Source organism: Amia ocellicauda, chromosome 12, assembly GCF_036373705.1.
Source record: "Amia ocellicauda isolate fAmiCal2 chromosome 12, fAmiCal2.hap1, whole genome shotgun sequence".
NCBI classification, from domain to species: domain Eukaryota; kingdom Metazoa; phylum Chordata; class Actinopteri; order Amiiformes; family Amiidae; genus Amia; species Amia ocellicauda.
The window spans coordinates 32125653-32137320 of NC_089861.1; the positions used below are offsets into that span (position 1 = coordinate 32125653).

The following is an 11668-nucleotide window of genomic DNA, read 5'->3' on the forward strand; positions in this document are numbered from 1 at the left end:
CACAACACCCAGCATCTGGAATTAGGGCACCAATTAGTTCCTTGGTCCAATATTTCCATCATTGGACCGTGTAATTAATGCATATATATATTTCTCTTTGCTGTTCTCTGTCTGTCCATCAACCTGTCTCACCCCACTCACTGTCTCCATGTCTCTGTGTCACTGTGCCAGTGTGTCAGGATGTCACTGTTTGGGTTTATCAGTGCGTCATTCTGTCAGTGTGTCATTGCATCAGTGCATCATTATGTAAGCCCCCCACCTTGCTGTGTTCCCATTCCACAGATTTTTCCTTCCTCCTCCCCGGCCTGGACCAAGGTACCGACCCCCCCCACAACACTCTCACACCCCTCTCTCATCAAGCCCCCGCTCCTCGCTCTCTCTCCATCTCTCGACCTCCCTCTCCCTCCCTCTCTCTCTCTCCATCTCTCTCTTTGTCTGTGTGTCTTACTGCATTACTCTCGGTCTGTCTTGGTGTCTGGGTGTCTCTCTCAATCTCTTAGGTTCAGAGTATTATTGAGTCAGCCTGTGAGTCTGTATTTTCTTAACCCCTCATTAACCTCTTTTCTCCTCTGCTCTCAGACCCGGGGGCGGTGGTGGAGGCCCACAGTGCAGTGCCCTATGCGGTGGTGGGAGGAGTGCTGGCGCTGCTGGTCTTCTCGGTGGTGTGTGTCCTCATCGTCACCATCTGGTGTTCCGTCCGACAGAAAGGTGAGAGAGAGACTCAGTGTGTCAGTTAATCAGTCAGTGTGTCAGTCAGTCAGTCAGTGTGTCAGTCAGTCAGTCAGTGTGTCAGTCAGTCTCTCCTTCCCTCTCCTTCTCAGGCTCCTATCTGACTCATGAGGCCAGCGGGCTGGACGAGCACGGAGAGGTGCAGGAGGCCTTTCTGAACGGGGGCGAAGGTCGCGAGGGCAAGAAGGAGTACCTGCTGTAGCGCCACCAGCTCGCTCCCCTGGCAGCCCCCTTCCTCTCTCTCTCTCCCTCGTCCCCTTGTGGTAGACCTCCAGAACTGCAACCTGCTACTGCGAGCTGAAGCCAAGCCAACAACCAGACCAACACACCGACTGACTGACCGACCGAAGAGACTGATAACAATCACAGCAACTCCAACACTGAGAGAGAGGGAGAGAAAGAGACAGAGAGAGAGAGAGAGGGAAGGAGGTGAAGAGAGAGATGGGGAGAGGGTGGAGAGAGGAAGAGATGTAAGGTTCAACCATATCAGTAATAACTTTCGGGAGCGAGAGTGAGTTGGAGAGAGAGATAGAGAAAGGGAGAGAGATTGAGGTGCTGGAAGGGAGAGACAGAATAAGAGAGATATGGAGAGTGAGAGAGAGAGAGAGGGAGCAGAAGGGGGAGAGAGAAGGAATTCACAACCAAATCAGAAATTATATTTAGATAAGAGGGATGGGAAGAGAGTGGGAGGGGGGATTGATGGGGAGAAGGAAACAAAAAATGTATACTCAGGCACTTAAAACTTCACTCAGAGAGAGAGAGGCAGAGAGAAGGAAGGGATGAAGAGAGAGAGGAAGGGAGGGGTTGGGGTTTAGGTGACAGAGAGATTAAAGCAAATTGGAATTTAATTGATAAAGAGATAGAGAAAGAGTGTCCTCCCTTCCTCTCTCTCTCTCTCTCTCTCTCTCTCTGTCCCTTGTCCTGTTGTGTCTGTTAATGACTAACAGACTCTGTCACCTCCTCTCTCTCTCTCCCTCTCTCCCTCTCTCTCTCCCTATCCCTCTCAATTTAATCCAATTCAAGTCGATTCAAGAAAGCTATATTGGCAATGACAAAGTCTCTCTCTCAGTCTTTCTCTCTCGCACATGGGAAGTACGGGCTACGGGAATGCCAGACTGGAAGAACGACAAAAACAATATACAATTTAAAAAAAAGATGCGAATGACGTAAACGAACGAATACGCAACTCCTTACAGCTCCTTCCCGCCAGGTCTGTTGAGACATACAAGATGAACGACACAGGAGAGAAAGAAAAAAAAAACGAGACTCAAAGTTTCGCATTAAATGTGTGCAGCCGGCCGCAGAAGACGACAGAAATGTTGAGATTCACAGTATATACACATATCTCGAAAATGTAACTCTTTGTATTAAAATGATCTTTTAAACTCCTAACAGCGCTAGGATCATCGTTAGACTAGAATTAAAATAAAGATTAAAAACGCAGATCTGTGTATGTGCGCATAAACACCATTTCATTCTGATTGTAACCTTTTTTTTATTATTATTATTATTATTATCATTATTTTCAAAAGATTACAGTTCTTGTTAATATTCTTGTTGTTGTTGTTATTATTATTATTATTATTATTGTTATTATCATTATTGTTATTATTCTTGTTACTGTTATGATTACTATCATTGTTATTGTTAATACTTGTTCGGTTTTTCATGTCTCATTTTTTTATTATTCTGTAAAAAGTTTCTTTGAGTGTCTGTCTGTCCCTGTGTGTGTGTGTCTGACAGTGTGTGTGTCACCCCCTCTGTGTGTGTCTATGCGTGTGTATGTGTGTGTATGACTCTCTCTCTCTGTGTTTGTGTCTGTCCCTCTCTCTGTCTCTATGTGTGTCTGTATGTCTGTGTGTGGGTGAGGGGGGTCTGTCTATCTCTGTATGTGTGTCTCTATCTCTCTCTCTCCTTCTGATTGTGTCTGTAGGTCTCCCCTCCTGTGTCTGTGTGAGCGCGTGTGTCTCTGTCCCCGTGTGTCTCCATGTCTCTCTGTGTTCATGTTGTTGTTTTAGCTAACTCTTCTTTATAGGGTGAAAAAAACAAATGACAACCAATCACAATAAAAACGATAAACAAGCAGTGTCTGCTGTCATTTACTGCGCAGGCCCGCGTCGCCATGGAGACTGGAAGGCGAGTGAGTGAGTGAGGAGGGGGTGGGTGGGGCATCGTCACCATGGAGACCTAGGGCACTTTGGGAGCAATACCTCGTCTTTTTCTCCTTACAGGACCAGTTGCATTGTCACAATAGAGTTTGGTACAAGTGTGTGTGTCTCTGTCTTGCTCTGTGTGTGTCTTTATCTCTGTCTGTATCTGTGTATCTCTGTTCCTCTGTGTCTCTCTCTGTCTCAGAGGCACTGTTTCCAGCACACTACTTGCCCATGCTCCAGTCAATACCTGGATCAATACCAGCATCTGTATCAATATCCACCCGGCCGCAGGCTCTCGGCTCTGGTGCCCCGCCCACCCTGACTGGGACAATCGACTGGATCGACTGTTGTGAGAGGGAAAAGGGAGGGGAGACTGACTTTTTATTGCCCCTGGCTCTAGGCTGGCAAGAGAGAGGGAGAGAAAACAGATTGACTGGCAAACACTGACACAGAGAGACACACAAGGACAGACAGACAGACGCTGATTCCTCACCCTCAGAGCAGGTAGTATACGGACCCTTCTCCTCCTCCTTCTCTCCTCCTTTTCTTCTGTTTCTCTATCTCTCTCCTTTTCAATCTCCCTCCTTTATTACTGTATTGTCCAGTCAGTGTATCAGTCAGTCAGAGTTGTCAGTCAGTCAGTGTGTATCAGTGTCTCAGTCAGACAGTGTGTAAGTCAGTCAGTGTGTCAGTGTTTAACCCCTTTTTCTCTCCCTTTCCCCCTCTCCTCCACTACTACCCTGCCCTCTCTCGCCACCCCTCCACAGAGAGAGAGTGAGAGAGAGATGCCCCACCATCTCCTGTACCTTGTCTGTGAGAGTGTCCTCTGCCTGCTGATCCTGGCAGTGTGTGGGGGGGGGCTGTGCTCTTGGGCCTGGGGGGGGCACAGGAGCAGGTGGAAGCAGAGGGGCAGAGAGTGCGAGAGGGAGCGGGCAGCAGGCGGGGCGGTCCCAGAGGCGCTGTGGCTGTGCCTGGGGGGGGCAGGGGCACTGGTGGGCGGGGTGGGGGTGCCCCTGTCCCTGGGCCTTGGGGGGGAGCAGCGGGAGTGCCTGTACAGCTGCCTGCTCGAGCTGTGCTGCGTCATGGCCCTGATGCAGTTCCACACGGCCATGCTGCTGCTCTGCCTGCTGGAGAGGCACCTGCGCACCACCACACTGTGAGTGTCGGGGGGGGTGTTAAGAGTGTATGTGTATAGGGGGTGTGTCTCTAGTGGTGTGTGTGTGTGCAAGGTTGTGTGTGTATAGGGGAATGTGTGTAGTGGTGTGTGTGTAGAAGTGTGTGTGTGTGTATCAGGGTGTGTGTCTATTGGGGTATGTGTGTGTAGTGGTGTGTGTGTGGTGTTGTGTGTATATAGGGGTGTATGTGTGTGTATAGGGGTCTGTGTGTGTTTTTTACATTCTGTGACTCTTCCCCTCTCTCTTTCTCTCTTTCTCAGGTGCTCAGTGCTGGGGTCCCGCAGGCGCGCTCTATATTGTGTGTTCGTGTGCTGGGTTTTCTCAGTGCTGCTGGGGTTCACTCCTCTAATGGGCCGACTGGGAAAGGAGCCAGGTGGTGACGGTGGCTGGTCGGGGGGTCTGGACGGGCTGGGGCTTGGCGGGACCGGCAGTCGTCCCGGGGTTGGGGGTGCGGTGGGCAACTGGACCCCTTCACTCCCGCCCTCTGTCCTTCCTCCTGCTCACCTGCCCCAGGAGAGGACTGTGATTGGCCAGTATCTGCCCTATGGCGGCTTCCTGTCCAAGATATACTTCCAGGGTCACCGGAACTCCAGCTACGCAGACCTGCACAGGGGTCACATGGGCATCTGCGCAGCGGAGGTTGTGCTGGGCCACAAGTTTCTGCTGTATGGGGGAGCGCTGGTTGGTGGAGGGCTCCCCCTGCTGGTCATGGTGATACTCTACTGCCACACACTGCTCTACAGGGGTAGAGGAAGAGGAGGGAAGGCAAAGATAGGGGTAGATGACGGGAGAGGGAGAAAGGGAGGAGGAGGAGGAGAGGGAGGGAATGTAGGAGGAGGAGGAGGTCCAGTCCCACTCCAGCCCCAGTCCCCAGAGTCGCCAGGCCTGTGCGAATCCCAACTGAAAGCACTTTCCCGGTCGCCATGGGAACCCAAACCCAGAGCCTCTCCCACTCCCCGGTCACCGTGGGAACCCCAGCCCGGCTCCGCCCCCGGCTCCCGCGCCCTGGCCCTGACCCTCGGCCTCTTCCTCCTCCTGCGCCTGCCACTCCACCTCTCCCAGGCCCTGTACACGCTCGCCCCCTCCCTCACCCAGCCCCTCTGGGCCCCCCTGCTCGCCACCTTCCTCTCCCACCTGTTCGTTCTGGTCCCCCAGCTCCTGTACGCACCCCCCCGGCCCCCCGCCACGCCCCCGGACCTGCCCCGCGGCCCCTCCAGGAGTAAGAGACTGGCGGTGGCTCTCCTCTCCTTTATCTCTGCCTGCCGTCTCTGCACCCCACAACGTGGGAAGGGAAGAGTATACCCCCAAGCCTGAGACCCCCCTGTAGAGAGCTGTGTGGACCAGATGGGTTGACAGTGAGGGTCACAGACCCCAAGAAGGTTGACAATATTAACAAGTTTTTAATGTTTATTTTTTCATCATTTTGCCAATATTGAGTTATTAATATTTTAACTTTAATAATTGTGCCACTATTAAGCTTTTCCTAATGCCTGGCCCTCTGTATAATGTAATCCTAGTTAAGCTGGTGCTCAGAATGGCTTGAATGCCCCCCAGCTGCCCTCCCCATCAGACACAGTGCTGTCAGATCAGGGCTGCCCCCTCGGGACTCACTGTTTCCAAAGGCTCAGATTAATTTGAAGCTTTTCTCATGAGCAATTTTTTTCCTAAACCCTCCCTCTACTCCCCTCTCTCTACTCCCCTCTTCCCATGGCTCTCTCTGTGTGACAGCAATTCAAGGTGTTTGTGAAAATGTATTTGTGTGCGACTGTAGTGACAATAAAACTGGCTTGAGGAGCAAACTTCTGATTTTATGTGAGTTTTTGTGAGTTTGCAGTGTAAATATATAAAGATGAGAGAGTGTGTGTGTGTGTGTGGGGGGGGTAGACGAAGTGAGGTCCGGGAGGGGGTCAAGGTGAAGTCCGAAGGGGGGGGGGTTGGGGGTGTATGCTAACAAAGTGAGGTCCAGGGGTAGTCCGGGCCTCCTCCCCAAGCCACATGAGCCCCTTTGCAGCCTCCTGTAAGCCCCTGCATTAAGTAGGGCCTGTGTGTGTGTGTGTTTATGTGTGTGAGTGTGTCAACGTGTGAGTTAGGGTTGCCACATTTGACATACAAAAATAGCGGGGAGAGGGAGGCTGATGAATTGTCACCTGGGGGGATGTTGGATTTGTTCCAGTGTGCAATTTACTCTCAACAACCCCCCACACATACACCGGTTATCAAACCACACACTGATAAAACACATTTTTTAATCCAACAGATTACAATAGTTAGATTTAACAGACATCTTCCAAAGGACAGGGGATCATATAAATATAAAGTACATATAAATAAGGGATACTCCGTTAAAATACAGACCCGAGTAGCAACTCTAGTGTGAGTGTGTGAGTGTGTGTGAGTGTATAGGCTGTAGACAGGTGCTCTATTGATCTATATGGATCTGTGACAGGAGGCACTCACAGCTGAATCAATAAAGATTTACTGCCAGAGGAAATTATAGAGCCAGTGGGAGAGATAGGGGGAATAATGGAGAGAATGAGAGAGAGAGATAGAGAGAGGGAAAGAGCAGGAGTGAGGAAGGGGGGGAAATAGGGGGGAAGGAGAGGAATGGGAAAAAGAAGAAGCAGCTAAGAAAGAAAGGAATACACAGATGAGAGACAAACATAAAAGAGAAAGCTTGTCTGAAATAGATTGTATAAATATTTCAGTAATTTCAGTTGTTTGTCGCTTTAACTCTGTGTTAGTCTTTGTTTGCCCCTCAATCCTCATCTTCCGCCCTGCGAGCCTCGCCATGAACCCATACATCAAACTTCCGCCCCTCAGCGACAAATCACTTCCGCCCCTCACGCTCAACTCCCTCTTCTCTCCCTCTCGCATTGCATTGCGGGAAGACGCCCTTTTGTACGCGGGCTGGAAACCCTGTCTCTTTCTTTTCGCATCCGCCACCGACAGTGAAAGGTGAGTCCCGGAGTATTGCTGCCGATCGGAATACACTTAGAAACACGTTAAAATTCACACTTATAAACCCCGAAATGACACAATAACATTATTAAACCAGATCGACCCCAGACTTTGCGGAAATGGCGTCTTAACCGGCGGAGAAGCTCAAAACCAACACATATTTCTGCTTAAGTGTTGATAGCTCATGGTTTTCCACAATGGCCGCCCCCATGTAGCCAGAGATCGGCCAGTAGCGGAGTTACAACGTGCTGAGAGAGTCTGTGTTGGTGGCTCTATATTTGCCCCCCATATGCCTCTATTTGAGTTTTGTACATTCCCGATCTTTGTTTACAGGCGTCTATTGTATTGAAAATTACTTTTCTAATGCAGGGGCCCGGACAGTTCAGGTCTGGTCTACGCTTCTAAGAGGCGCAGGGGCCGCATTGCAGTCAAGCCGTCAGCGGTACACAATCGCAGAGCCGATCACGGCTATTAAATGTACAGTGTCGTCTTGATGTCCTGCTTAATTTGTCCGTAGCCCAGTGTAGGGTGCTGTAATGGTCTTGTGTAGGGACAAATGCGTGCTGGTATCGTTGGTTGCCATCATATATGCTAACTCGAACATGTGTCCCCACACAAGTCTATACACTGCCTTAGACTGCTGTCTATTAATAACTAAAGGCTAAGGGTGATCTGATTGTATTTTCTAAATATTGATGTAGGGAAATTTTAGGGAAAACGATCTTTATCCAGTTAAACCATGATCGTATCTGCGTACACTTGATCGATTATATAATGCACCGTATTTTGTGCTTGGGTTTTATTTAAGATGGGCCTTTTATAGAGGAATGAACTCTATTTTGGTCGATTTTAGTTTGTCGAAAATTGTGTATTGTATGACCAGTGTTGAATCGCCCTGTGTAAGAGGCGGCAGATGCACCTAATGTAATGGTAATTGGTACGTTTTCACCTACTGCGCCTGATTTACAATCACGGGGATGATATACAAATCAGTACCTTATTTTTTTTTAATGTCATAATTGTAGTGTGGATATGTAACAATCTGCAAATGAATGCTAGTTTACAGTCCGGTTACCGCACATTGTTCTGCAGCAGCGCGGCGATAGCGCGTAGTCAACAGGATTGATTATCTGCACATTTAGCAGGCGACTTCTATACGGGTAAAAGCGTCATTTCAAAATTAATTTGTTTCAGTTTTTTGTCCTGGTTGACAACTATAGGGTTATAGATAAATGATGTAAACCTTAAGGACGGCTAGACTGCTAAAATCATGTTTCTCTGCTGTTTTTTACTTTCTGTACAGTGAAGCAGCAGTGGTACAGGACAATGCATCAATTGTAACTAATGCCTTATCTTTCTCCTCCTGTCAGATGCCTGGTGTCACAGTAAAAGACGTGAATCAGCAGGAATTTGTCCGGGCACTGTCTGCCTTCCTCAAGAAGTAAGATAAACTACTATTTTTCTCGGTCTCTCTGTAAGAAACTCCCCAGCTCTAGTTCTCTGTCCCGTCTTTCACTTATGGATGAAATGTGCGCTCTCCCCCTCCCAGGTCGGGCAAGCTGAAGGTGCCTGATTGGGTGGACACAGTCAAGCTGGCCAAGCACAAGGAGCTGGCACCCTGTGATGAGAACTGGTTCTACACCAGAGCCGGTGAGTGTCCGTGTGTGTGTATTGTAGTGCACTAGATGGTGTGCATGTCTGTACATTTGTCCTACTGTACTATAGTGTCCAGTCAGTGTTACTGTAGTGTTCTGCGATACAGCATTTGGCTACCATGATCGATATTCGATATCTGTGTTCGATGTCATATTCGATTTGATGTTAATGGCTGTCAGAAGAGATGTGGTAGAAGGTAAAACATTTACTAATGCAGTGTGGAGCAACTGGATGCTGAAATGCAAATTAAGCCTTTTTCCAAAACCGCAAGGATAAGGCCTCCCATACCTAATTTATTTCTTAGCAGACACCTTTATCCAGGGTGACTTACAAAATACAAACCAAACTAATTTTCTGTTTGTCCTATAGCAGATCTTGCAGTGCTGCTCCCAGCAAAGAACTGAAAATGCTACTGTGGTGTCCAGCCAGTTTTACTGTAGTGTCCCGTCAGTTTGATTATATTAACCCCTCTCTCCCTCCCCAGCCTCAACGGCGCGTCACCTGTACCTCCGGGGCGGTGCAGGCGTGGGCTCCATGACCAAGATCTACGGGGGGCGTCAGCGCAATGGCGTGTGTCCTTCTCACTTCAGCAAGGGCTCCAAGAACGTGGCGCGCAGGGTGCTGCAGGGGCTGGAGGGGCTCAAGATGGTGGAGAAAGACCCCAATGGGTGAGCGAGGCTGGGGTGGATGGAAGGGCAGGGCGAGGAAGCAGGGTCTCTCCCAGTCTGTCAGTGGGCAGTTAGTGTCCAGTGAGTGTTTGTATATTAACACACTCTCACTCTCTCTCTCTCTCTCTCTCTCTCAGGGGCCGCAGACTGACTCCTCAGGGCCAGAGGGACTTGGACAGAATTGCTGGCCAGGTGAGTCCATGTGTCAGTTTTTTTTTTCTCTGTGCATGTGTCAGTCTAACTGTAGCTTTGTCTGTCAAGTGGCTGACTGTTGGTTGCCGTGTCTGTGTCCCTGTGCGTGTCTGTCCTCCCACTGCTCTATAAGCCCCCCACTCTTGCCCTCTCTTTCACACCTGCTCACCCAGCAGCTGATCAGATAGCCCTGATAAAGCAGTGTAATGAGCAGTGACTGAGACACCAACCCTAGAGCAGACAGTCGCTCTTGACGCTGCAGCTGCATGCTGCTACATACTGGCTCTGACTCCTCTGTTCTCTCTTTCCAGGTGGCAGCTGCAAGCAAGAAACATTAACATTGTACAATTAATAAAGTCTTTTTTTGGTCACACCGCATCCCTGACAATTTTATTATGATCTTCGTTGTTTCTTCCCAAGCCGACTGGCGGGGTCCCCACGCAGGGGAAATCTAGCTGCGTCTCCATTGTTTTCTGCCCCTGCTGTCTTTAATGTGTGTCTCGGACACCTTGCAGGCAGCCCGGCCCAGCCCAGGCCGCAGGAGTTGCCACAGGTCACCTTAGGGCAGAGCACTCGTCACTGGCAGCTGTAGCCATGGTGGGGGTTCTAGTACAATAGCTGACACTAGAGTGTGTGTACAGGGTAGAGGGGGAGAACGGTGTGGTTTAGTGTCTTGCAGTACAGGGCTGTTTTCACAAGCACACAGCCTCATAAGAACATAGTTTACAAAGGAGAGGAGGCCATTTGACCCATCATGCTCGTTTGGTCTCCATTAATAACTGAGTGATCCAAGGATCCTATCCAGTTTTATTTTTGAATGTTCCCAAATTTTCAGCTTCAGCCACATCACTGGGGAGTTTGTTCCAGATTGACAACTCTCTGTGTGAAGAAGTGTCTCCTGTTAATGCCTTTCAGCCCAATTTGTGTCCCTGCACATCCGAAAAGCTCCTCTGGTGTGATGTGGTCGATGCCCTTCATGATTTTGAAGACTTGAATCAAGTCCCCACAGTCTCCTCTGTTCCAGGGTGAAAGGTTCAGTTCCCTCAGTCTCTCAGTAGGACATTCCCTACAAACCTGGAATAATTCTGGTTGCTCGCCTCTGTACTGCATCTATAGCAGTGATATCCTTCTTGAAGTGTGGAGCCCTGGGGCTGGGTGCACTAAAAACGTTTAACTTTAAGTCTTTGCCTTAATCTAAGTTCTGTGAAATTGGAATTCTATAAGACCGTTGCATGAAACAAAACCTCACAGGTTCTGCTGTTGCTAAGCAACAAAGTATGCTCTTTTTACGAAGAACGTCAAAACAAATGGCTGCTTGTAAAGTAAAAAAATATATACATTTCACCGAAGATGACAAACTTTGATAGTTGAGCAACTAATCATAAGAAAAAGTGTAATTCTTGGGGAAAATGCATACCAAAATAAAGCCTTAAATGAGACAAAACACAAATGCCTTCAACCCCACTGGTGCACACTGTCAATGTAATTATAAATTTGGAAAAATGGGCAAGCGTAAGGATCTGAGTGACTTTGACAAAGGAAGGAAAAGCGGTGAACCGGCGACAGGGTCATGGGCGGCCAAGGCTCATTGCACATGGGGTGCGGAGTCTGGCCCATGTCCGATCCAACAGATGAGCTACTGTAGCTCAGATTGCTGAAAAAGTTACTGCTGGTTCTGATAGAAAGGTGTCCGAACACACAGTGCATTGCAGTTTGTTGTGTATGGTGCTGTGTAGCCGCAGACCAGTCAGGGTGCCCATGCTGACCCCTGTCCACTGCCGAAAGCACCTACAATGGGCACGTGAGCATCAGAACTGGACCACAGAGCAATTGAAGAAGGTGGCCTGGTCTGATGAATCATGAGTTCAAGGTGTTCACTTGGCCTCCAAATTCCCCAGATTTCAATCCAATCAAGCATCTGTGGGATGCGCTGGATTAACAAGTCCGATCCATGGAGGCCCCACCTTGCAATTTACAGGACTTAAAGGATCTGCTGCTAACGTCTTGGTGCCAGATACCACAGCACACCTTCAGAGGTCTAGTGGAGTCCATGCCTCGATGGGTCAGGGCTGTTTTGGTGGCAAAAGGGGGACCTACACAATATTAGGCAGGTGGTCATAATGTTATGGCTGATCGG

General features: G+C 49.1%; 3 protein-coding genes across 4 annotated transcripts in view; all 3 read left to right on the top strand.

Annotated features, from left to right (window-relative positions):
- cadm4 (cell adhesion molecule 4) overlaps positions 1-2812 on the top strand; it is a 37814-nt gene extending 35002 nt beyond the window's left edge. The window contains exons 8-10 of one of the 2 annotated variants that reach the window (XM_066719336.1): positions 283-315; positions 580-708; positions 822-2812. In XM_066719336.1, the coding sequence (XP_066575433.1) occupies positions 283-315; positions 580-708; positions 822-931 (272 nt within the window). In that variant the 3' untranslated portion in view covers positions 932-2812. The remainder of the gene's footprint in view (positions 1-282; positions 316-579; positions 709-821) is intronic. The other variant, XM_066719337.1, reaches the window with a different exon arrangement.
- Positions 2813-2851: 39 nt separating this feature from the next.
- LOC136764068 (uncharacterized) lies at positions 2852-5371 on the top strand. The gene is made up of 4 exons (XM_066717896.1): positions 2852-2865; positions 3085-3149; positions 3729-4038; positions 4318-5371. The coding sequence occupies exons 1-4, from the start codon at positions 2852-2854 to the stop codon at positions 5369-5371; spliced, it is 1443 nt and encodes a 480-aa protein (XP_066573993.1).
- Positions 5372-6905: 1534 nt separating this feature from the next.
- rps19 (ribosomal protein S19) lies at positions 6906-9902 on the top strand. Its single transcript, XM_066719338.1, has 6 exons — positions 6906-7012; positions 8386-8456; positions 8565-8665; positions 9156-9339; positions 9477-9531; positions 9843-9902. Exons 2-6 carry the CDS (start codon positions 8386-8388, stop codon positions 9867-9869), a joined length of 438 nt encoding a protein of 145 aa, XP_066575435.1. The 5' UTR covers positions 6906-7012; the 3' UTR covers positions 9870-9902.
- The last annotated feature ends 1766 nt before the right edge of the window (positions 9903-11668 follow it).

What these genes read in the sequence shown, in the direction of transcription:
- rps19 (XM_066719338.1), top strand. Translation starts at nt 8,386, where the DNA reads ATGCCTGGTGTCACAGTAAAAGACGTGAATCAGCAGGAATTTGTCCGG. An exon ending in CTGGTTCTACACCAGAGCCG is followed by an intron (nt 8,666 to 9,155) that starts GTGAGTGTCCGT and finishes CTCCCTCCCCAG; the next exon opens with CCTCAACGGCGCGTCACCTG. An exon ending in TGGACAGAATTGCTGGCCAG is followed by an intron (nt 9,532 to 9,842) that starts GTGAGTCCATGT and finishes CTCTCTTTCCAG; the next exon opens with GTGGCAGCTGCAAGCAAGAA.
- LOC136764068 (XM_066717896.1), top strand. An exon ending in CTGGATCAATACCAGCATCT is followed by an intron (nt 3,150 to 3,728) that starts GTATCAATATCC and finishes TGATCCTGGCAG; the next exon opens with TGTGTGGGGGGGGGCTGTGC. An exon ending in CACCTGCGCACCACCACACT is followed by an intron (nt 4,039 to 4,317) that starts GTGAGTGTCGGG and finishes TCTCTTTCTCAG; the next exon opens with GTGCTCAGTGCTGGGGTCCC.